Source organism: Sparus aurata, chromosome 5 (genome assembly GCF_900880675.1).
Source record: "Sparus aurata chromosome 5, fSpaAur1.1, whole genome shotgun sequence".
Taxonomy (NCBI): Eukaryota; Metazoa; Chordata; class Actinopteri; order Spariformes; family Sparidae; genus Sparus; species Sparus aurata.
The window spans coordinates 35,328,082-35,353,897 of NC_044191.1; the positions used below are offsets into that span (position 1 = coordinate 35,328,082).

Consider the following 25,816-nt stretch of genomic DNA (forward strand, 5'->3'; position numbering starts at 1 on the left):
TATAATGTACATAGGGACATTTAAACAGAGTGATAAACTGGTTCCTATACAATATAGTAATATAACTAATATAATACTTTATCACAGCAATATGATACAGTAATGTAAATATGTATAAATGATAATTAGACAGTAAAAGTGTGAGTTATGTCATGTTTCAATAATTTATATATATTATATATATGTGTTTTTACATGTGATATACATCCTGAGATAAGTAGTAGTAGATGTGATGTAGTAAGTGGTGTCTCATACCATGTGTTCAACAGTCAAAAACTCAACATGATAACATTTGAATAAATCCATTATATAAGTTACCTGTGTTGTAACTCCATAGCTGACTACATTTCCCACAATGCCCTGCCGCGCTTCTATAAGATATTCATCCTGAGATCAGTAGTAGTAGATGTAGGAAGTGATGTCTCATACTTTCTGTTTAATAGTCAAAACCTCAAGTTGATAATATTTTGATTAATCCATCATATAATTTACCTGTGTTGTACCTCTTTAGCTGACTACATGTCCCACAGTGCCCTGCGGCGCCTCCGTACCTAAATATATGTGCAGGCAGGACAAGGAACATCCGGGTCTCTCAGCTTCTTGCTTGGCGACCCGTCGCCATTAGTGCAAGCTCGTCGGAACGGAGGTGTTTTTTAGTGAAAATCTTTAAATTATCGTGTTTTCCAGCGTTTGGAAAACATTTCCCGCCTCTTGAAGGGCACTTTGTTTCCCTTTACGAGTAAAAAGGCTGAACTTCGGGGGGTCTTGGCCCCGCGTGGCGAGCTTTCGTCCTCTCTTCTATCAGCCTCCATAACTTGAGACATCGAAATCGTGTCTCTTCTTTTTTCTTCGGTTTGTTATCGTCAAGATGTCGCCGTGATGGGGTCCCCGCGTTTGACAGAAATGAATCAGGGCCTTGGCCGCCTGACCCGCACTCACTGCACCACCTTCTCCTGCGTTTCTCTGTTTGATGCTAGAGAGCTCGGCGGCTCTCTGCCCGGAGCTCGGCCTCAACACCAGCACTCACTGCACGGACTCAGTCATGGAGAAAAACCCCAACAGCAGCACCAGCACCAAGGTTCCGCCCCGTTCCAGCTCCACAGGACCAGCACCGGGCGAGACTAAGACCAAAACAGGTGACAGAAGGCTCGTGTGAACGCCATGAATGTGTCGGTTAGCCGCTGGGCCTGCTGGGCCTCCGTTGATCTGCGGACTGACGTCGCTGTCAAAACATTTGACCTGCTGAGCTGCAGAGCTGCAGTCTGTAACTCCTGCAGCTCTGTAACTCCTGCAGTCTGTATTTATACACCACATTCATCTTCTAACTGCCACATTCTGCACAAATACATCCGCACATAGTGTTACTTACATACCAGTGATTGTTATTGGATTGTTCAGCGAAGCAGCACAAGCTTTACAAGTTGTTTTGTTGTTGAACAGTTTTATTGGCCTCCTCAGGATCTATATCAGTATTGGCTTTAGGGAATTTAAGTATTCTTAGTTCGCTTAATCATTAATGATATATTGAATATATTGGAGATTTTCCTTTTAGATCAAGAATTTAAAGAACATATAAAGTAACCTGATGAACATGTCAGCAAGTCATTTCTAAATGTCATTTTGTAATTTCTTTTAATTAAAATTATTAATTTTAATTAAATGCATTTCCTCACACTAATATTTAGTATTTTACTTTGATATATTTGATCATGAAGGATAATTTTAACTCTTATGTTACCTTTTGATGTATTTGTGTCCATCAATGATTGTTGGTTATTATATTTTTAATCTGGTTAAATTCTTGACGGCGATTAATTGATAAATCATAAATCATAAACACCTCTAATCAGCATAAATGCTGTCCAGTATTTGCAGATTTGAAAGCTTTTCATTTTAAAGAACATAATCAGGGATCCAGATCATAATTTACCAGCACAGGATTCAGGGGAACCTAATGACACATTTTAATCTAAAATCTATACACATTTTATAAATGATAAAGTAAATCAATTGGAGCCTGACAAATACGCAATTTATAAGATATTAGGGAGTAAAATAATTATGATATGGATGTATCGGCTGATGCACTCAATGATCCGATAGATTGAAATGTTTATTTTGAATATGTAAAGAACAAGAAACGACAGACAAGAATAACAGTTCAACAACAAATAAGAAAAAAAACATAAAACGCAGAGCGGACAGACAGAAAAATAATATTTACGAGCATAAAGAAAAAGAAAAGTCAAACACTGATGACTTTGTTTACATATTCAAACACTGGAGACAAAAATATATAATGAGGATATTTTACAGTTTGACAATAACATGTATTCTAAAATTACATCAACTTACTGAAGCATAAAACTGTACTTGAAATTTAATATTTAAAATTACCCAAAGAGTTGTTTTCTGCACTGTGTTCTTTAAATCGTACAGATATTTCTGCTACGCGCTGACAAAGTAATGAACAGAAAATGTGTTGATAGGCTAATATTGTTTGAAGAATTCACAGTTGATGTTTTTATGCTGCAGTTTAATTTTTTAATCAGACATGCTATATTTTCGTGGCAGGGCGTGACCAGAGCAGTCGCACCCTGCAGCCCAGCTGGTGCAGATAAAGACGCTCAGGGGGAATTCAGACACATTAAATTTCCAGTGAAGTTGTTTCAGTGCACGGATTTTATTTTGCATCTGTAAAATATATCTTTGTCATTCTTTGTGGTGTAAAAAGTACCCAAAAGTCAAACTTTGGTGAAAATGACTCAAACACACATTTTAGATTTACATCAGCAGAATGGAAAAGTTACATTGAGTTGTAATACTTAAACAGTCATGCTGACACAGGTTTTGCTTTTGTTTTTGTTCCAGAAGGTAAAAATAATGGAGGCTCCAAGCGCTACAGCCGCAAGCGTGAGCCCTCCTTTCCCAAAAGCGACACTTTCCCAGGCCCGCGCCGCACCAATTCACAGAAAAGCAAGAATTTTGACAAGAGACCCTCTCAGAGAGGCGGACGACAGTATGGAGTTGCAGGCGGAGGACGACGTGAGGAGGTCGGTATTCTTAATGATCATCAAAGAAAAATGTATTATAGGAGATTTTAAACGAGGTAGAGATGCAGCATCAGTGTGAAGTTGAGGTATTTTTCTTCTTCTTCTGTCTCTGCAGGTAGCAGAGACGCGCCGGGCCGAGTTTAGCCCGGCTCAGTTTGCTGGACCGAAGAAAATAAGCCTGAACCACCTGCTGAACTTCACCTTTGAACCCCGTGGAGGCACCAGTGGCATCGGAGAGGGAGGCCACTCCTACTGGGGCCGCCGAAACAAGTGGGGCCACAAGCACAAGCCCTTCAACAAGGAGCTATTCCTGCAGGCCAAGTAAGCAGCGACTCCAAACAAGCCATGATGCAGAAACAGAGCCGGAACGGTGGACTCACTCAACTTTGTGTTTCAGCTGCCAGTTTGTGGTGAGTGACGACCAGGACTACAAGGCCCACTTCACTGATCCAGACACTCTGGTCAACTGGGACTGTGTGCAGCAAGTGGTGAGTGCTCGTCGTCTGTGAGCTGATGCGGTTAATCAATCAGTCGAAGGGCGTCTCCATTTTGATTGTAACCAAAAATCTATCAGAAGTTTGTCATTTATATGAAACGAGTCCAGCTGGAGCACGTCATCTCTGGTAAAGGTTTTATAAACCAAATAACTTATTAATAAATCGACATAGAAAATGTTAGCTGTTAGCTGTTGGTTTCAACACTGGTACCCGTGTGCACTGATGCATTTAATGACAATCCGTTGTTTGTTTGTTTTTTGTACGTCTGCAGCGCATCTACAGTCATGAGGTGCCGTCTTGCCCGATCTGTCTGTACCCTCCTGTGGCAGCCCGCATCACCCGGTGTGGACACATCTTCTGCTGGCCGTGCATGCTGCACTACCTCTCTCTTAGCGACAAGAGCTGGTCCAAGTGTCCCATCTGCTACGAGGCCGTTGCCACCGACGACCTGAAGAGGTAAACAAGGAGAACAGTTTAGCCTGACGTTAAAGACAGCAGTAAGAGAGGAGTTAATATTTCTGCAGAACGTAAGCTTTCACACACAGGCAGGTTTCTTCATTTTGGTGTAGTTGGGTTTCTCTGACAGCTGGTTTCTTATTGCAGTGTGGTTGCTATGGAGACCAGGCAGTATGTGGTTGGTGATGTCATCACCATGCGCCTGATGCGGAGGGAGAAGGGGGCTCTGGTGGCCATGCCGAGCTGTCAGTGGGTGAAGGTGGAGGAGCCTGTTCGCTTCGGAGGTGAGAAACAAACAAGATATTTATATATGGAAATGACTTTAAATGGCATAAAGTTATTCAACAGGACTGTTGTCTGGCGAAGACGTGAATACAACAGAACCATTTCCACTTTGCAGTTTTTTAAGTTTTCTGTACGTGAATGACTTCATTAATGTTTGTGTTGTCCAGATGCGTGTCTCAGCCCGTACTCCAAGCTGCTGCTGGCCTCCCCGGCTCAGGCTCTGAGCCTGGTGACGGAGGAGAAGGCCGTCCTGCAGGCTCAGCTCAGCCAGGACGTGGACACGCACGGCTGCTTCATCCAGAGCGCCCTCTGTCTGCTGCAGGTAACTAAAGCCCGGTCCAAACGCACGCAGGGGTTTTTCAAATGAGCACTTTCGAACACAAATGATCTCCGTTCAGAAGAGTGTTTTGGTGCCACTTCAGAAATCATCTTCATCAATACAAATAGAGCTGAACATCATATTACATTCATGTACACTGGGCGTGTCCGTGCCTGTGTAAACAGGAAGTGGATTGTATAGTGTACAAACTATAAAAGATTTTTACAAAATTACTATAACTTTAATTTGTGAAAACGGGATAAATTGACGAGGCAGTTGAACGTGATCGCTCTCCAACAATGTCAGGAACATTACTGTTGTGTCTCTTTTCCACGATTTTCTAAATATTAATAATTTAACCTCAAACTGGACGTGAAGCTACAGGCTCCTCTGAGACACCAAACGATGAGGTTGTTTTGTCTGAAATCACTGAATGAAATTGGTTCCCTCTCTATATAAATACTGGTCAACTAGTTGGGTTTCACTCTGTCATTGTATGTAAAATCAATGCTGTTATTTTTCCATTTTGAGCATGAAAAGTAATCACTGAGAATTAACAGCTGTAGTCTGATTACTGAACACTGACTGTGTGTCCTTCTGGTTCAGGAGCAGGAGGAAATGCTGCTGAAACAGCAGAAGATGAACGCGGGAGACGTCCTCGACTTCTCCTCTCTGACTCTGGAAGAACCATCGTCTCCTGAGGAGGAAGTGGTGACCAACACCAGCAGCAGCAGCAGCAGCAAGGTGAGTCCAACAACACGTCTTGAAAAAAATAAAAAAATAGCTGAGTACGTTTTTCCTGGAATAAAACGCTGTAATGTTGTCAAAGTACTATTTTACCTCCGTGTTCTTCCACAGCTTCTACTTCTTTCTGGTATTCTAAGTGTATTTGTCTTTGTCCTCTGTAGCCCGTGCTGCAGTACGCCTCTGCATTCGATGACGAGGTGGCGGAGGTCCCTGATGTTCCTGACGACACCGCTGCTGAGCTGCCAGACTACCCTGAAGGGATTTTGGAGTCGGTGCTGGAGGAACCTCCAGAGGCGATGGTGGATGTCGCCCCGGAGCCCCAGCCTGATGAGGAGAGCCCAGCCAGCCAGCCAGAGTCAGGCCGCCCCTCCACCAGTGTGGTGCATGGACCCTACTACTACTTCTACCAAGGTGGGTCAGTCCTTCTGCGTTACCGCTGCTCACCAATCAGCTTAAGTTGATTTTCAACTAACAGAAACATTGAAGGATGTGTTGTGAGTCTGACCTTCTAAAAAGTATAGAAGTCTGTTTGTCTTGGTCGTATCGGCTGTTTTTTCTTCGCTCATAGTTTCAGTGTTGACTCAAACCTTTTCCTCGTGTTGCTCCTCCAGCTGACGACTGCCAGCAGATGTTCCTGCATCCTGTGAATGTTCGCTGTCTGCTGCGTGAATACGGCAGCTTGGAGGCCAGTCCTGACACCATCACTGCAACAGTGGTGGAGATCGTGGGACACACGGTCACCGAGGTCAGTAACGGACACACAGTCAGTTTTTAAGATTGGTTTAGTGTTGAGCGAGAAAGCTGCAGCCTGCAGCTGTTTAACAGGCAGCAGTGTGACTCCAGAAGTTCTTGTTTTTGCCACTTTGAAGCTCGATGGTCAGACGACATGTTGCAAAGGATTGGTTCAGAAATATACGGCTTTGCTAAAGAGAACGACCCTTTTGTTCAGCAAGAAACCGACATTGTCATTCTTGCTAAATACATTTTATTTTGTTGTCCTGTTGACTTTGTATAAAGTCCACAGGGGAAGGGTTGGACGTGAGGCCACAGCGCCTCATAAAAACATGCTGGCTGCACCTGATTAGATAAAAGTCGCAGCGTCTCCAGGACTTTAAACGGGCCAACATGGCGTCTCGTTGTGAAACTTTTTCTTAGATTACAAAAACATCTCAGTGAAATGTGTTGGTGAAGACATGTTGGGTGAGAAAATAAGCCATCTGTTGACAGTTTAACCAGACAGTGTTCAGTTCTGGTGTGTTTCCAGAGGCGTCGCATCGCACCAGAACTATCTCATTTGCATAAAGTCGCTAGTATTTAACTTTATGCAAATGAGGAGCAGCCAACGCGATGCCCCATCTCTTGAAATCTAATGCACCGCTCCCAGAATGCATTGCACAGCATACTATATAGCCGGATCATGTAGACGTGTACCTGAAGTGCGTTTTATGACGATGTCATTATTGTTTCTGTAAATGGAGGCTGGCTTCAGTGAGCAGCTGCTCCCAGCTGAACAAAAAGCATCTTATTCTTAAACCGAGAGCTCTGTTGCTGGAGGGAGCATTTCTCTAAACTTGTGACACTTGGAATTACAATAAGAAGCCACATAAAGTGGATGTTCTTGGATGATGCACAGTTGCCTGCAGCCTATTTCTTGTTTGCTGGCTGCACAATCTCAGTCATTATACTTGGACACCATGACTCAGGTTGAAAATGATCAGACTTCCCCGTTAACTGATTTTTCCTGTGTGGCTTCTTGCAGGAGGTCCGTCGCCGCCATCGTTATCTGGCTCACCTGCCGCTCACCTGCGAGTTCAGCATCTGTGAGCTCGCCCTGCAGCCGCCGATCCTGTCCAAGGAAACTCTGGACACATTCGCAGGTCGGAGCAGTTTTTCTTCTTTTCAGGAGGTGAATTTACGATTGTAGATTTTATAGATCGTAACAGCTGATTATCTTCTAAACCTCCAGACGACCTGGAGAAGAGGAAGCGTCTGAGGCAGAAGAAGGTGAGGGACGAGAAGCGCCGAGAGAAGCGAATTGAAATCGAGGAGAACAAGAAGCAGGGTAAATGTAAGTACAGACGATCAGGTCACAGCTGGAAATATAAACCTGCACACACCTGCGTGACGTCACACTGAGGTCTCTCGCTGTCCACACAGATCCAGAGGTGCATATTGGATTAGAGAACCTTCAGCATTTCCCAGCGTTCGGGTCTCCGCCGTACAACAGCAGCTTCCCGATTCAGCCCGACTTCACCTTCGCTCCCCCTTCACCCCTCAGCAGCAGTCCAACCTCTGGTGAGCGCAGCGTCCTCCGTTACAGGAAGTTTAATCTCTGGTTCGATTGAACATCGCGAGTTAAACATTCCTGTTGTTGGTTTTAGACGGGATCACATTCCCGAGTCTGAACGGGCAGAGCGCTTCACCCACTGTGGGCAGCGTGGAAGACGACGCGCACTGCATGTCCTTTGCACAGGTGTGTATGGCACGCACTGGCAACATAATCCAATATTGAAGTGCTGATGTTGAGCACATGACTTCTATACTTGACATGCTGTGATCCTGACTGTGTCCCATAAAGATGCTCAGAGATGGGAAAGCCAGAGCTGATGCTGGGCCCAGGATCGCTCCAAAGAAAGGTAGAGCGAGACGGAAGGTGTTGTGACGTGAAGTGTTGATGTTACAATTCTGACAACAGGGATTTAATTCAGTGTTGATTCAGAAACATGCACCTGTTCGCTTTAACCTGAGTGAAAGCTCGAGACAGAATGTAGTTTTTGCAAGTTCATTTGAACATTTGACAGACTATTAAAAAAAAACTGATGGAGCTACAGACTCTATTTAATGACTTGTGCTGTTTTTTGATTGGAGAGGAAATGAAGAGAAGCATGTTGTGCTCACATTACATTTCCGAGTCCCGTTTTATTGTCTTCTTATCAAACCAGCTCAGTGAAAGGAACCCAACCCAGCAGTGATTCTTGTCCTGTGGCCGCTGTTTGTTTCAGTCGGGCCGTTTTCTTAGCTTAGCGTAGCTTCTGTGGCTAGTCGGCCAACGTTGATTTATGCATAAGAGGCTGAACAAATCTGAGTTATGGATTTTGTTTTCTGGTGCGAAGATGAGGAAGCTTTTAAACCTGGCACAGGGATGTATGTCGGTAACAGGAGATGGTTTCCTCTGCAGGCTGACACAGTTGGAGACTCATGACCAGCCAACAAAGCTAGCTAAAGGCAAGAGAGCCAAATCCTGCTAAAGTGAGCTGCAGCTAGCCTTGAGCGAAGACTCGTAGCTGTTACATAAATGTCAAAGATTCATCTGTGAATGTTTTCTCATTAGGTGAATATCGACTGATAGCAGTGTTACCAGGCTGGTAAATCAGTGTGTCCCTGTTAATTCTCTATCAAAGATAAAATCTTTTCTGATGGATCAGAAACGACACCCTGCAACAGTAAACAAACACTAACAGAAACAGCATTCTGCTTGTTAAACGGTCTGTTAAGCTGCTGTTTTTCTGTACGTGTTGCTGTTGGCGCTTCATGCGGGTGAAATAACAGGAGCTCCGTGTTTCCTGTAGAACCTGTTTTCTGTTGTTCTGTGTTCCTGTTGAACTCCCTGGAGGCTTCCTGAAGTCACTCGTTGTGTTTCGCTCCAGCAGATAAGCTGCTCGCTCCTCCAGCAGCAGACAGCGACGGGGAGAGCGACGGCTCGGACCGGGTCCCCGTCCCCAGCTTCCAGAACTCCTTCAGCCAGGCCATAGAGAAGGCACTGCTGCAGCTGGATAACGGAGCGGCTGGTCCTCCACAACCTGTTGTTGATCCAGGTCTGACATGTGTGAAATCAGTGTGCCACGTAAAAACACAAACTGATATCTTCTCCTCGACTGAAGCTCTGTTTTGTTGTGTTTCCTTTCAGAAGAGAAAGGAGGGAAGAAGAAAAAGAAGAAGCAGAAGCTTCTGTTCAGCACATCCATGGTTCACACAAAGTAGACACTGAAGTTCATTAATCAGATCGTTTCTTGAGTTGATAACCCCTCTGCTTGTGTTTCTTACTTCCATGCAGATCTTTCTTTGAACTATAAACTGTGGACGCAGGTTTTAGGATGTAGCCAGAGTTCCTGCTGCTTTAGTCATTGCTTTATTGGTTTGATCCACCGTTTTGTTTAAGCTTTGCAGCAACTTCCTGTCACACTGAAAAGCCTTCTGGGTGATTTGAAGTAAAACAAGGATTAAAACAAGCTCCTGGTTCAGGCTTTTGCATCACAGGTGGTTGCTGTAACCTCCCCGACCCCCGAGGATCTATGAGTAATGTGGATAAGATGATTTGAGGGCACTTTTATATCAGAGTAGCAGTCAGCCAGCTGCAGATACGCTGCACCTCTGTAATCTTTCCAGGATACTCGGACATCATTTATCTGGAACTTCACCTCAGATCAGACGGAAACAGATTTTTAGTTCAGTGCTCATCACATGTAGCACATCACATGTAGGATAGATTCTGCTGCTTTGAGATCAACTCTCTAGTATTTCTCAACAACAACAACATGAATGAATAACGTCCTGCAGCCGCTGTGAGGACATGCAAACACAGTATTGTATTAAAGAGATTAGGTCAACAGAACGTCAGTATGTTCAGCCTGGTCCGACCATAAATACGCACTTTGTTCTCATCCAGTTTCTCCTCCGTTTCTCTTCAGTTGTAGAGTGTTCACTAACCTTCAAACATTACTCTTCCAGTTTTAATTTCAGTGTTGGAAATGTGTGGAGATTTGCTGACGTTTTAAGGACTTGCTTTGAAACCTGGAGAAAGAAAAAGGGGATTGAAAGTGTGTTTTGTTGGAGAGTTCTACAATTCTTTCACCTTTTTAATTTTGAAGCAAGTTGATAGGCTAGTGAACATGACTAGTCTGACGAAATGAATAAACTATTATGCACAATCAAAGACCTGAGTGTTTGTTGCTTTACTTCATTAATTATTAAAGGGTCACGTTTGATGAGGTTAAACATTAGAAGTCACTATTTAATGAGTAGCTGCCCTGTTTTTGATGCAGTATCTACATTTCTCCACATGGGGGCGCTGTGGACCAGCCTGATGTATTTAGTGTAATCTCTGTTATATAGTTTGATTTATCTCAGCCATAAAGTTGATGTTGTATAAATTGGTGTGGGGTCAGATATTAATGAAATGCATGAATTATGTGGGTTTATTTCTTGTTCAAGGGACAATACTGCTCTGCAGAGTCAAAATATAGTAATTACACATTAAGCAAAGACAAAAATCTGACTTGCTGACACTTACACTGCCATATATCATTTATGTATATCATAGAAATGTATTATTCCAAAGAACGTGTTGAATGGGAAGTATTAAACAGCAAAAAATCTAATCTGTCAACAAAGCTAGCTAAAAGCAAGAAAGCCAAATCTCGCTAAAGTGAGCTGCAGCTAGCCTCCTAGCTGTTACAGACATTGATAAATATAAAATATCGGTGAATTAATGTCCCTGTAAATAAGTGTATCTGTATAAATTAGTTTGTCCCACCATATAAACTGAACCAGTAAACACAGCTAACGCTAGCTAAAGTAAGAAAGCCAATCCTACGCTAGCCGAACAACAGTTTACTGTCAAAAAAATCAAACACACATCTCAATAAATTAGTTGTTTTACCTGAATACATTATTTTATCCCACAGTAAAAAATATATAAACCCAAAGTCAACTCAACTAATGCCAGCTAAAGCAAGAAAGCCAAATCCTGCTAAAGCTAACCAGATGTAGCTGCAGCTAACCTTAACTGAATGGATAAATATGTCAATTTTGGTGAAGTAATATATTAGTTTATCTCACATAAATAAGGCAGAAGCTGAATCTAATGTTAAAAACAGCTAAACTAGTCCTGCTAATAAGCTAACTGCCCTGATGATAGCTGCAAGGTGCTAGCTAACTACCAAACGCGCTGCTGTGCTCACGCTACTTTTAAATCGCTTATTTTACCATTTTAGAATATCAAATTATTTATAATATTACTTTTATTATTATTATCTAAATTAATAGTAAAAAAAAAACAAAAAACAGGAAGTTGAAAGTAGAAGGTTTATTTGTTGATACTCAAACGTTTTCCAAAGGTTTGTAGGCTTTTTGTATAAAAACATAAGCTCTTACATACAAAGGCTTTACAAAGTCTTCTTCTAATGAACTTTTAGGAACTGGCAGCCGCACTGTTTATTTTCACCTAATCAATTAACTCCATATAACCGGAATGGGATCGATGGGATAATCCCACATCCAGCCCGGCAGGAAGCTGCAGCCGCGTCAGGTTCTCCACATTAAGATCAACGTTAGTCCGGAAGTCGGTGATTTACCTTCAAAATAAAAGTTGCGCCGAAGGTTTATTCTCACTGCTCACCAGAGTTGAGTCAGATCAGTTTGAAATGTATTCAGTCACTGGATACAAATGATTTAAAATTAATTTTAAAAAAGTTCATTGGATTACAAAAATATATGTATATCTAATATAAATACTTTTAATTTTTTAGAATTAGAAATGGAACATTTTCCAGTACATACGAAAAATGAACGCCGTCACAAACACTAAATACTCTGTTTACTCTTTAAAATTCTCAAAATCTTCTCAATAAACAAGTTCATTTAGCATATTTAGCATTTAAAGTTGCTCAAATCAAAATGTCCCCTATAACAACAGACTGAAGTTTCCTGTGTGCTTCTGCAACATTCTTGCAAGTTGTGTTTACACATGGATGGTTTACTCAAAATGGTCATCTTCAATTTTCAATGTAAATAAAACAAAGGAATATAAACTCCATGACTGTTATTAAAAAACTAATGAAAATATGAGTTAAGTCACAATTAACAAAATTTGAAACCTGACAGAAGTCATTTATCTGCTTGTATTCCAAAATATTTAGTAGTGGACGCACATCCAAAGTACATTTACTACATTAATTCAGTAAATATGGATACTACTTATATTGCAATTCTCCAAAGTAGAATTTTTTAAAATTCATTTATTTAATCTGCAATAAAATTAAAAACCAAAATACAGTATACAGGCCTTTTAAGGTTTTATTTACTTTTATTTGTACTTTTGATGCTTAATACATTTTATATCAGGTACTGATTTTTACTGAAGTTCTATTCGAATGGGTGACTTTCACTTTTAAAAAAGGATTATTTTAAATAATATCTTAGTTTTTACTCAAGTATGACTGTTTACAACATTGATATAATCAAATACAACGTTTTTTTAAAATGTAATCTGGGTTTGGTGTAGTGATTTCTTTTTTGTGATCTGATTTTTTAATAAATGCATTGATTACATCTGACTATTCCAAATTTAATCCGACATCAGTGCCTTTATGTTTCTGTTACATTTTATTTTGAAGGTGATATCCGGTTCTCGCTCGCGGTGCGCGCTCATTGACGCTCGTGCGGGTTCTGACCAGTCAGCGGCTCGTGTCGTCCCGCCTGTCAACAACAGTGCAACCTGAGCCGGACAGGCAGCCGCGGGCTAGCTGAGGAAAACCAGCTAAGTTAGCTGCTCTGCTAGCCGCTGCGTTAACTAGCTGTCACGGCTCGTTATCAGTCCGCTCGGTCGGATCGATTCATCGTGTTTGAAGTTGTTTCGACGAGAGAAGAAGAAGCTGGAGCGACTTTTCCGTTCGGTGAGTCGAGTTGTCTCCACTTGTTTTGGGATCAAACATCCAGGTTCAACTGAGTGTTTCCATTTTGAGAGTTTCTTGAGTTGTTAGCTTGCCGTTGCTAACCAGCGAGCCGTTGATGCGTCTGTCGTTTCCTTTTTCATTTAAAGTCTCCGGAGTTCTCGGACAGTCTTGAGCTCTGCGGGTTCTCTGAGTGCGTCACGCTCATTCAACAATTGATCCAAATTTTGGGGACTTTAAATGTCCCAGCAGGCCAACTCTGGACCCGTCCCCTGCTTACCAGGGACCCTGGTACCGTCCACGGTCTGAGGCGGTGGAGGTGAGCAGGACAGGTGGAGGAGGAACACTTGTTGCAGATGAACTGCGGCAGGCTGGTTTTAACGGTGACTACTGTCATAGAAAATGAATAAAAGTAGCTCAGTAAATAATTACAAGTCTGCTACTGTTAAATAAATACAAATGATCTTCATAAATATTTTTAAAATTTATAATAAAGTGTGTTTGTTCTTCAGGTACACATGTACTGTGCTCATGAACTATAGAACCACAAAGTGGGTTAATCCTTGTTAGAATGGTCTTTTCCTTAATATAAATTAATTTGAAACAGTCACATTAATGCTCAGTGCAGTGAAAAGGTGATTCTGGAATAACTGTCCAATACTTTTAATTTTAGACAAACATTGAGGTTAAAAAATACAAACAAACAAACATTTTTCAGCTGTAATAAGAGATGTTAGAAATAGTTTTATCCAGATGTTAACGTTATTCTTCTTCTGCATCTTATTCTGTGACTGAAGATGCATCTGTTGTGTATGCAGGGTAGATGTTAAAATTAGCGTTATTTTGTTAATCAAAACATAATTTCATGACTGGTACCCATTAATTAAATATAATTAATTTTAAGAGTGAAGTATCTATGCATGGGAATAAACGCAATATAACTTTCGATAGAAAACTACGATCCATTACGTGTGTTTGATTTGGAAATCAATCAATACATTATTGAAGTTAATGCCTGTTAATTGTATATTCTGCCAATTGAACCTATATTTAGATCAAATCTGAAGACTATAAATGTTACTACCAATATTGTTGTTTTATCAAAATGATTCAAGTGTAAATAACATTATTATTTTAAACTAAAAAAGGTGGAATCAATATTGTCAGAATTTACCTTTTAGCGCATCACGTCTACTGGAGTAGACAGAGTTGTGTATATATCTACCTGTCTGTTATTGTGAGAATTAGAGGATGTAACAGTCTGTACAGGTACTCGGTACTTCTCCTCTTTATTTTACATATAGTATTTGGCAGGTATAGCAGATGAAGGCACTGTAACATCTGATTTAAAAAATGCAACAGATGCAATGTACAGAGGACTTACAGTCGTGGCTGATCTGCAGTCCTTGTACCTTGTTGGGCTTTTGAGGAATTGAACACATGATACAAAAATCTGACATAAACCTAAAACCTTCTGACAAAACAGACATCGACAGACAGTGATCTCTATAATGACTAAAACTAATTACTAAGACAGACAACAAGGTAATAAATGCGTAAATACCGAATGCTTTGCGATCAGTTAATGTTTTTATTTCCTCTGTGATTTTAGATTTATGATTCCTTATCTTGAAATGATAACAAAGATGATGATCAACTTGAAGGCTTTGTGGATCCACCATCTGGTAGTTAGGACATTGTACTCTAACTTTAAAGGTTAAACATAGCCTCCAATGATCTCTCTACCAGAGTGCACGTCATGCGTGAGGGCGATAACTGTTAATAGTCCTGTTATAAACGTATTATTGATGGCAAGAAAACCTGAAAACCACAATCTCATTAATATTGATGTCTGGGATGACGGCTTCAGTTGTAGCTTCAGATGTTGCGCTGTTAGTTTGCAAGTTTAATGAATGTAATCCAAAGCTCTTAGTCGACTGTGAGAGTGCGCTCACTTCTCAGAGGCTGTACTTCTTCTTTTAGGCGTTAATAGGTGAGTTGACGTGAACTTGTCTTTTGTTTATGAAAGGAAATTTCCTCTGTGTAACAGGCTGAACCAGGTTACTGACTCTGTATCTTTGTGTGTAACATAAAGCACAACAAACAGTGTGCTGCCTGCCCTCTGCCCTGCTCTCCTCCTGTCTCTGCTTCCTGCTACAGATCACAGATACTCCTACTTCCTACAGATGCATAGTGTTCAACATATGGAACGTATACATTGTGCCAGAAACACCGCAGACTTTTGCCCTCTTGACTTGTGTCGTAATGAGTTTTCTGAGTATGTCTGAGGCTGTAAAGTACGGACACTTTCCTAAATCCCTGCTGCGCTCCTCAACCCACCATCAGTGAATGTTTAGCATTCCATCTTAGCGAAGGCGTTTCCTGTCAACATCTGAAGTTCAAGTTTTCACATTTTCAATCTGCGTAAGCTGAGCACAAGTCACTGCGTTTCCTCAGAATCACAGTTTCCTTTTCTGTCCATTTTCATTGTTTTGTACAGTGAATTCACGGATAGAAATGATTTGATCAGCTCCTCAGAAAGGCAACAAAACTCATCAGTTGATGCACAGAGAAAAAAAAGATCACACAGAGTCATTAAACTGAGCCGTGCACAGTGTTGATAGTTGGGCTGCAACTAACAATCATTGTCTTTGCTGTTTCTTTGTTAAACAGTTATTTTTCTGGTCTATAAAATGTCCTCAAGTCTTGAAGGTGACGTCCTCAAAAGTCTTGTTTTGTCCACAACCCAAAGATCTCCAGCTGACTGTGATTGTCAAGTTTGGATAATAAAACAGTTGATAACGAGTCTTATTTGACAAATCGTGGCAGCTGTAACACAGACACTGGATTTTATTGATCATCAATGAATCATATCATCGCTTCAAATGAGAAAGTTATCAGATCAAACAGAACGTATCTGGAGGAGGTTAAAACCCGACCGTTATCCTACCATACACATCTACGGTATTTAACAATACTGTTTTAGTGTTTTTACAGATATTTCAAGTTTATTTCAAGGTTCATGTGTTTGAGGACGTTATATTTTGTAAAATAAAAAGCAGGGCTCTAAACTCAAAATATTCTTATAATTAATAATCATTAATCTGTCACTTAATTTTCTTGATTGGTTGTTCGATCTATAAAGTGTCAGAAAATGTCCAAAAATGTTGGTTAGTGTCTCCCAAAGATTCCCCAGATGACGTCCTCAAATGTCTTGTTTCGTCTGTACGTTTGTGTGCATTTGTACCTTTTCTCCTGTTAACGAGATTTAAATAGTGTGTTAATTATGAATATTTCATTGTCGATGAATCTGTTAATTATTTTCTCTATGAATCGATCATTAGTCGGGCAGCACATGCACTCAAAACAGGTGCACAGGTGAATTTAATATAATCCAATCACTGAAGTTTGATTTCCGTCACAGAGTTGACAGATTGGATTTACATGGTGAGTGAGTGATGGCAGCTGAGAGTGATCGTGGAAACAATGCAAATATAAGAACAGGAAAAGATTTTCAGTTAACGATTTTCCTTGTGCTTCTTTTTGTTTCTTCAGTGTGGAGATGAGTGGGTGTGACTGTGTACTCAAGTCTGTCTGTAAATATCATCATCATCTGTCTGGTAGGAGGCGTGAGAACATCCCAGTGAAGACGTGTTTCCTCTGAAGCAGCTCTGCTGTGATTTGACGAGCTTGTGTGCCGTGTTGACTCAGTGTGTGTGCTCCTCTCAGACTCCTTCACCTCCTTCACCTCCTTCCCTCCATGTGATATGACATCGCTGCTCGGTTACAACAGAAGCCAGAGCTCCACGGCAGACGGTTGACCTCCGGTCAGGTAAGATACGCCGAGCTAGTTGGCGGCACTTTGATCCAGCATGTCACGGTTCTGTTCCTGGTCTGAGGAGCAACATATCTCAACACAGCAACATGTGGGAATGATTATCAGCTGTGAGGAAGGAGCCTCTTAAAGGGCTGACACGCAAGTGCTTCAGTTCAGATGTTTTCTTTCTGTTTATCTCCGCGACTACAGAAACAACCGATTATCGTCATCGTGTGTCAGATGCACTCCAGTTATCTCACATTTATCACGGAGCCTCCTTCACATTGTAGATAAACAAGTTCATTAATGGGAGGAGCCGACGGTCAGCAGTGGAATCCCTCGTTCAGTGTCAGAGCCTGATTTGCCTGTGTTACGACATGAAAAAGAAAACAGTGACATTGTTCAGCTGTCCGGCCCTTCCCCTGTCTCAGGATCGGGCTTAAAGCTACACCGTCCTGATCACTACAGCGCCCGAAACACATTTACATATGTCAGCATGATGGATTACAGCTGGTTAAGAGTACGCATGGAAGTTTTAAGCAGTTACTTTGATAGATAGTTGGCTATCTTTACAATCATTTATCGGTTAATCATTAATAAAAGATGTGAGATGTTGGATATTTAACCTGTAGAACTGTTTTAAAAACTGATCGGGTCTTTGTTCGGTGCAAAGTCAGAGAATGTTGCTTTGGGTGTTAAAACAGGAGATCAAGTTAAAACCAATTTACATACTTTATAAACTCATTAAAACAAAATAATGACTTGATTTTAATAACGTAATGATTTTAATTAACAAACCTTAATCGTAAGTCTAGCTGAGGCGGTAAATCTACTGATCCTAGATCCAATCATTCATTCTATAGTAAACATCACATCATCTGAACATTGTCTGAAACAACACAGTACAACATGTTGTTACACCTTTTCTGACTTGCGAATGTCATAAAAACATCCAGTGGAAGAGTAAACAAAGTATGAAGCCGAGCACATCTATAGAGTATGTAAAAATAAAGGGAAACACATTTAAATAGTCGTCAGACAAAGCACTGTAACCTGAGCTCACCACGACACAACTGAACTTAACAACACGAAGCCGCTCCTGAAACAATAGTCCTTTATCACTTCATTTTCATATGTCAATACAGGGGAAATGGGTGTAATTGATAATGTAAATTATGACTGCATCATGTTTTAGTCTCACCAGTTTAAGGCTCCTGCTGTTGTGCATGTTGCCTCACTGGACTTTTTCTGCTGTGATAAAACAAAGTCAGCTTTGAGGAAATTCCAGATATTTATTTATTAATAAAAGTAGTAGATAGAGACTTCCAGTGTGACTTCATGTATCAGTATTCCTGTCAAATTAATGTAAGGCAGTTCATCCTAAATGCTTTGCACAGTTGTACAGTTTTGAGTATTGACTTTAAAGGAGAAATCTGTAAAATTACTTTTCACAAAATGAACTAACTTTACCAGCAAAATGTAGGAAGGAGCAGTGTGATGTTTGTGTTCTGTGTTGCAAGAGATGTCGTCTGAATTTAGCATGCTAACCAGCTAGCCCCACCCTGTCTCCCAGTACCACTGTAGCTCCAGAGGTGATCGTCTGATAGTCCCGTAGTTTCAGCTGGGAGATGGAAAAGCAGCCAGTTCACTACTTAGGCTAATATGTCAACACAATAAACCCGCAAAGTGTCACGAAACAACGTCATAGTCCTGGTAACCACTGTCTTCAAACTGACCTCAGTATCTCAGTAGTTCCAAGGCTAACTGAGCTACTTGCTAACAGCATCTAGTATATAGAATATAGTGGGCAGCAGGTAGCGGTGGTGTTTTTCACAGCAAACATTTTGATTTTGACACACCACCAACACGATCCCTGTTCTTCTCAGACTGTTGTGGCTAATTAGGTCAACAGACAAGAGCACAATAATCATTAACTCAATTATTTACACCTGAGCTTTTCGTACTGTGACATGTCAAAACGTGTTTCATGAAACAGGTCTGTCAGTGTGGCAACAGATTGATTAACCGTTTAATCCCTTATTCAGCTCTCGGCACATTTGCTTTAACTTACGAGAGTGATCCATGAGCTTGTGTAAATATCTGTCTCTGTCAGGTGTGTGATTGTGCTGCAGGCACTCCCAACACAAAGTCCACTGTGTTCGATAGAGTGAGAGCCAGGAGACTATTAATGGCTTCGATTTTGCATACTGTTGTGCTGCAGTTGAGCACATCAATGACCGAAGATCAGACAGTTTGTGTTTCGTTAGTCTGAGCAGAACTTTGTCTTTACAGGTGCTGTGTAAGAGGATGGCTGCAGAGGTGGAAGTTCAGACTGGGGAGGTAGGGAGGACGGTGGTGGGAGGACGACTTCACCTGAGCCCCCTGACGGACGCCAGCAACAGCCTCGTCGAGATCCCTTCCATCACCCAGTCCCATATCATCACTCCAGAGCCCAACAAACCTGCCCCAGGCCCCAAACCACGGCTCACTCCTAAACCTTTCGTCGTGGAGAGAAACACTACCATTAAGCCCATAGTTGCCCCGAAGCCCCAACCGAAACCTCGACCGGAGTCCACTCACCCTGCCGGATACAAACCAGAGCCTCCGTGCATCCCAAAACCACAGCAACCAGCCGCTACTGGCAAACCCAAGACGGTTTCATCCAACCCCAACCGACCTGCCTCTACCTCCTTTAAAACATCCAATAAGTTGACCAGTGGACAAACGACCAAGCCGGTAGCCCAACCATTCAAACCAGCACCTTCTCTGGACATTGGAGACGCCGGTAGACCCAGCCCCGCTGCTCCAACCGAGAGGCAGAAACCTGCTGCATCAGGCTTGGCCTATTCCAGGAGCCTCAGACAGCTTCCAGCAGCAGAGTGGTCAGGAACCACTAAAAGGGAAGAAGAGAAAGGACAGTTGGCATCTGGCAAAAGTGGGCCCTCCATCACCAGAGCCAAGTCCATGGGTTTCCTCGCTCAGGTCGGGCAGGAGGAAGAAGAAAAGGAAAAGGCTAAACCGGAGGCAGCAGTGCCGCTGCGTACTCGTCCCAGAGCCTCCAGGCCCAGACCTGTATCCGCCATTTTCCTCGACAGTCCAACCAAGACGGAGACCCCAGTTCCTGCCCCTCGCTGGACTGCGCGGCGACCACTTTCAGCTGATCTCACTTCTAAATTTGAGTCTATCGGTCTCTCCCTGCACCGTAAAAATGAAAAGGCAGACACTAAGGAGAACACTCCAGAGGAAAAGGCCCTTCCACAGAAGAAAGAGCCGGAGAAAACCACATCACAAAGTACTGAGGGTTTAGCTAAGCCTGCTGTCTCAGACCAAAGCAACAGAAAGACAGAAGAAGTGACGATGAAAGAGACGGAAGAGGACAGGCGTGCAGGCAGCATTAAGTCGAGGATCAGTCTCCTCCTCGACTCCTCCTCTCCTGCTTCTGATATGCACTCTCCAGGGCAGCCAGAAAACGAACCAGCAGTGGGTGTTAAACAGCGCATCAAGCAGCTGACGGAGGACACGACACCGACCCAGAGCCCTGTTGTGAAACCACCTCTGAAGCCCCGCCCACTGCCCCTCGACCTGACTAAGAGGTAAGAGCTGCTCGTCATGTCTCTGCCGCATGCTTTTGTTCATGTCTTTGTTCGATTGTCATGCATGGCTTTTGTCTCGTGTGATGTATGTTCTTCAGGTTTTCATCCGAGAGGTCACCTGACCTTGGCAGTGTTTCCCTCAGTGAGGCAACAGACCGCCATGACATCAGCAAAGATCCTCAGAGGAGGGTAAGAGGGAGAGAGAGCTTCTGAGGCGCTGGTTTCTGCTGAACTCAGTCTGTGTTTACAGCTGAGTGATGGGAAAACCTTTGACCTTCTATCCTTTTTTCTTGTCATCTCTTACAAAACTCAGAGCGCATACCTCAGCAAGCCCCGACAGTCCCCTTTAATTCAATCAAGCCTTATCCAATAGCAAATAGAATATATCAGCTAGATCTGGATTCCTATTTAAATCCACATCTGATTATACTCACTCACAAATACCAGCTGCCTAATGATGCCTGATTTTTTTTTCATCAAGATAAAAGATATTAATGATAAAAGGAATGCCAAAAAACTCCTTTCTCACAATGTTAAAGAAAGAAAGAGAAAAAATGTCTTGATCCGCACCAATAGTTATGGGGGTCTGTTCTGGGCTGCGACCCAGCCTGCATCCACGTTTCATGAAAATCTGTTGAGCAGTTTTTGTGTTATCCTGCTGACAAACCAACCAACAAACAGACACGGATGAAAACACAACCTAAAAAATACAGAGAGAGGTTTGTGTAAGACTGCACGTGCACGTGTGTGATGAGAGCTTGAACACTTTTCAATTAAAAATATAATTTCGCATCACTTTTGACCCTTGTTACTTCCACCAAGGAGGTCATGTTTACCCTGTTGTATATTTGTTGGTTTGTTTGTCAGCAGGATTTTTACACACTGACCAAAAAAACCCACTTACACCTGCTAACATCTGGCTTTGTGTGCACTGTGAATGTCAATAATCAGGATTTACTCCCAGGTCAATTAATCCTGCAGTCGTCACAGGTATTGATTTACTCTGTTCCCAGTCGCGATGCTCGGACGTGTTGAAGTTAAGGTTGTTGACTTGTTCATGTCTTCCAGCCGTCTCTGTCAAGCAGCTTGAACATCAATCAGTCGGCGGTGGCGACCGTGATGTCGTCTGTTTATAGGCTTACATTAGCTTTTTACTGCTAGAGATTTAATTTACGCTTCAAAAATCACATAGTGGTGTTTCCCACAGAGGGAACCAGGGCCATGCTAACTGTCGGAGTTAGCTACAAAAATACATCATCGCTGCTTCGCTCCATTAAAGAAATAAGCACATTTTGTGGCTTCTGTGTTGTCTGAGCCTTCAGCTGCCTGATTGCTACTGCACATGTGCAACTCTCAACAGAGATGAGAAAGAATCGAGCCATCAAACAAAGTGTCAACCTTATTCAGGTTGTTATTGATGAAGCTGCTTTTTTAAAACAAACAGGACACAGAAGGGGAAATAAACAGAAAGGCCAACTTGCTCACAGGCACAGTGGAAGGTCAAAAACAAATGTGAACCTGGAGCATGAAATCATTGTGGATTTGACTTTGTACATGGATGTTACATTGTTTATATTGAGACAGGCACAAGTGGTTCACTGATAGAAAGCAGACAATCATTTTTTACCTGTAAAATGAAATTAAAGTAAAATTAAATCAAAGAAAAAGTATTTATTTGCAACTAAGCAACAGTATGATATCGCTCTTCCTGTTTACACCGTGACGCGCGGGCCCAGTTTACATGAAATGTCATGATACGTGTTTCCAGGTGTGTAAGCAGGTGGAGATTAAAGTCCCTATTTTGAATGAGGCATGAGAGTGTTTGCAGTCAGACTGTTTGTCTATGTTTAGACGCACATTTCATAAATGGAAATGGGGCAGTGCAACAAAAACAAGCGTCACTGCTATAGTTGTACAAAGCTGTGAAACCTAAGACAGCCGGCACATGAATCATCCCCGCTGGCTGCTGGTTATGAAACACACAAAGAGGAGATGACTGGGAAAAGGTCAACACAGAGAGGCTTTGATTACCACCTCTGCACCACACCCACTGTTATGAGGCCAACATGAACAAGGGAATACCATTTCTACGCTGACAGTCGTTCATTCAATCACTTCAACTCCTTTGTGTGCTCTACTTTCTCCTGTTAAGTCACATTCGCTCTGAGTTTTAAAAGCTTTTTATTCCTTCCCAGATAATCTGAATGAAAGTTTACAAGATGAATTGCATGTAGCATGTAACACTTAAATCTCTGACTTTTCTCAGATTGAAGAGTCAGCTTTCAGCCCGAGTCACCAGAGGATATTTGTGGATTTCAAAGATTCCCAAGAGCAACTCAAAAAGGCCTCCACGCCTGAAGGGCCCGAGGCGGGACAGACATTCGGCGCCTCTTCCAAGGAAGCAGGTGACATACAGACAGTGAGAGCATCCGTGTTTGAAAATGTCGTGGAGAAGCGCAGTGTGATGATGGTCGACGAGAGCAAAGCTGGAAACAAGGTCAAGCATTCCCTCAGCAGCCCGTCATTTAAGAGGGGAAGCAGTGAGGATGAGGGAACGCTGGTCACTGCCACCTACAGAGAGCCAATGTCTCCGTCAGGTCCTCTGCGGGTGGTGCATGCCTTCGACACTGTGCAGGCAGTGGAGGAAACCAGGGCAGTGAGTGAGAACATCCCATCAGCTCAGTGGGAGGATAAGGCCATGACGCTACGCACCAGGCGCTCAGAGGGGAGCCGGCCGGTACCAGAGAGGACGGTTGAGCCAGCTTCGCCTGTGACTCCAGAACAACAGCCACGATATCTGAGAGTCGGAGCCTTGCAGAAGTGGACCGCTGCAGGGCTCGAACAAGAGGCCAGCGTGGATAAAGGCATGCTAAAGGAAACGGGAAGGGAAGTGGCTTTGGACAAAGACAGACAGAGAGAGGCAGAACAGGAGGAAATGGCTGCAGCACCCAAACGCTTAAAGATGCTCCAGGGAGAAGAACAGGCAAAACCCAGGGCAACCTACTTCGCTTTGACTGGACAAATGCAAGAGCCGTCGTCTCCTGTCGATGGAGGAGCAAGCATAGGGGACTTTATACCAGGCAGCTCTCAAGGGAGGGTTCTTTCAGTAAGAAGGAATACATCGTTAGATGGAAAATCTTCTCAACATCTGGTTGATGAGTTGATGAAGAAGAGCCACATGTCACATGGGGAGATCAGATCAGAGGGACCGACGAAGGAGGAGATGATGGAAGGGGAAAAGAAAAGGGTACTGAAGAAAGAGGCAGAGAGGGAAAAGAAGGCAAAACTGAAAGAGCTCGAGAGGGAAAAACAGAGGCAGCTGGAAATGGAGAGAGAAGCACATTTAGAGTTTGAACGACTGAAGGAGATGGAGATGCAACGGGAATTTGAAAGGCAGAGACAGAAAGCCTTCGAGAAGGAGAAACAGGAGTTTGAGGAGAAACAACGAGCCCTGGAACGGCAGAAACAGATCGAGCTTGAAAAACAGAAACTGCAAGAAATAGAGAGAGAGAAGCTGGAAAGAGAAAGGCAGCAGCGGCAACTTGAGAAAGAGAAACGACGAGAACTGGAGAGACAGAGAAAGATTGAAAAAGAGAAGCAGCGAGAGCAGGAAAGGGAGAGACAGCGCGAACAGGAGAGGCAAAGACAAAGGGAGGAAGAGAGACAGAGAGAGCTGGACAACGAGAGACAGCTGCTGGAAATCCAGAAGGAGAAACAGAGAATGGCAGAACTAGAGAGAATAAAAGAGCTGGAGAGACAACAGCTCCTTGAGCTTCAAAAACAGAGGCAGCAGATCCTGGAGCTCGAGAAGCAGAGACTCAGAGAGAAGAAGGAGAGAGAGGAGGCAGAGAAGATGAGACAGGTGGCGCTAGAACAGGAGATGTTGAGAATAAAAGAGCTGGAGAAAGAAAGGGAAAGACAACGGGAGATGGAGAAGGAGCGCCAGAAAGAGATCGAGAGGGAAAGACAAAAAGAGCTGGAGAGACAGAGACGACTAGATCTCGAGAAACAGGAATTGGAAAACCAGCGGCTGAGACAACGAGAGCTGGAAAAGGAAAAGCAGAGGAAGGAGGAGATTGAGAGAGTGAAAGAGATGGAGAGACGACAGATCCTGGAGCTCGAGAAGCAGAGACTCAGAGAGAAGAAGGAGAGAGAGGAGGCAGAGAAGATGAGACAGGTGGCGCTAGAACAGGAGATGTTAAGAATAAAAGAGCTGGAGAAAGAAAGGGAAAAACAACGGGAGATGGAGAAGGAGCGCCAGAAAGAAATCGAGAGGGAAAGACAACGGGAGATGGAGAAGGAGCGCCAGAAAGAAATCGAGAGGGAAAAACAAAAAGAGCTGGAGAGACAGAGACAAAGAGATTTAGAGCGGCAGAGACAGCTAGATCTCCAGAATCAGGAATTAGAAAACCAGCGGCAGAGACAACGAGAGCTGGAGAAGGAAAAGCAGAGGAAGGAGGAGATTGAGAGATCGAAAGAGATGGAGAGACGACAGCTCCTGGAGCTCGAGAAACAAAAGCAGGCAGAGAGAGAAAGACAACAAGTCCTGGAGATGGAGAAACGACGACTGAAGGAGAAGATGGAGAGGGAGGAGGCCGAGAGAATGAGACAGGTCGCCAAACAGCAAGAAACAGAGAGGCAACGCCTGAAGGAGAAGCAGAAGAAAGAGGAGCAGGAGAGGACGAGGCTGGAGTCGACTCCTCTCAGGCCTAAAGGGGTCGATGTGGACTCGGTGCTCCGAAGTGACCCGTTTCCCAAAGCTGCTCCTCAGCGCAGCGACCTTTCAACGCGATGGAAAGAGCCGTCTCCGAGAGCAGAAGAGCCCTACAAACCCGTCATCCTCGACCTCGACTCCTTCACGTCGCAGGCTCCGCTCTCCCCCAGTAAAGACTTGTTTCCTGTTCCTGGTGCTCAGAGTGTAGACACTGGGTTATTACAGCCCGAGAGAGATATCAGCTGGAAGGTACCAACACAGACGTCAGTCGGTTTTACAAGCCCAGTATGGACGACGTCTCCTCAGGACCCGTGGGAGCTGCGGCCTGTTGAGATGTCCGTGGACCAGCCGGTGGCTGAACCCAGAAAACAGTCCGTCAAACTGAGCCCAGAGCAGTTCCTCCTCAGGCAGGAGGAGCGGGTTGTGGCTCCACAGAGGCCTCGGTCTGCTGGGTTCGATGAGACGCTGCACTTGGTCCCTTTTCCCGGGATAGATTCTGGAGGGTCTGCAGGTGGAGAGCAGATATGGCTCCCCAGAGAGCCTCATCCTCCAGACAGCAGGGCTGAGGTCCAGAGCCACAGGAGGTCACAGGGGTCCCAGGTGAGTCAGAGACCCTTTTTACCTTTTTCTCTTTTTGTTAAAGTCAAAATACTCTGATTCCAGCT

At 43.2% G+C, this 25,816-nt stretch overlaps 2 protein-coding genes across 8 annotated transcripts in view; both read left to right on the forward strand.

Moving 5' to 3' along the window:
- The first annotated feature begins 570 nt into the window (after window positions 1-570).
- Window positions 571-10,290, forward strand: LOC115581927 (RING finger protein 10-like). 3 transcript variants are annotated; one of them, XM_030417521.1, is made up of 17 exons: window positions 571-1,136; window positions 2,872-3,053; window positions 3,169-3,374; window positions 3,451-3,541; window positions 3,822-4,006; window positions 4,154-4,290; window positions 4,459-4,613; window positions 5,217-5,346; window positions 5,517-5,768; window positions 5,969-6,102; window positions 7,117-7,234; window positions 7,324-7,425; window positions 7,515-7,652; window positions 7,739-7,830; window positions 7,936-7,993; window positions 9,005-9,172; window positions 9,265-10,290. In XM_030417521.1, exons 1-17 carry the CDS (start codon window positions 971-973, stop codon window positions 9,336-9,338), a joined length of 2,388 nt encoding a protein of 795 aa, XP_030273381.1. In that variant the 5' UTR covers window positions 571-970; the 3' UTR covers window positions 9,339-10,290. The 3 variants fall into 3 exon arrangements, with proteins under 3 accessions (XP_030273381.1, XP_030273379.1, XP_030273380.1); XM_030417519.1 differs by having other exon boundaries at window positions 572-1,136; window positions 5,217-5,354; window positions 5,519-5,768; XM_030417520.1 differs by having other exon boundaries at window positions 572-1,136; window positions 5,217-5,354; window positions 5,519-5,768; window positions 9,008-9,172.
- A 2,535-nt stretch (window positions 10,291-12,825) lies between these two features.
- The window catches only part of LOC115581325 (trichohyalin-like), a 35,658-nt gene continuing 22,667 nt past the window's right edge, over window positions 12,826-25,816 (forward strand). Inside the window, exons 1-6 of one of the 5 annotated variants that reach the window (XM_030416314.1) lie at window positions 12,826-13,030; window positions 16,583-16,859; window positions 19,137-20,437; window positions 20,536-20,626; window positions 22,704-24,230; window positions 24,546-25,751. In XM_030416314.1, the coding sequence (XP_030272174.1) occupies window positions 19,152-20,437; window positions 20,536-20,626; window positions 22,704-24,230; window positions 24,546-25,751 (4,110 nt within the window). In that variant the 5' untranslated portion in view covers window positions 12,826-13,030; window positions 16,583-16,859; window positions 19,137-19,151. Of the gene's footprint in view, window positions 13,031-16,582; window positions 16,860-19,136; window positions 20,438-20,535; window positions 20,627-22,703; window positions 25,752-25,816 lie in introns of all 5 variants that reach the window. The other 4 variants (XM_030416313.1, XM_030416310.1, XM_030416312.1 and 1 more) reach the window with 4 other exon arrangements.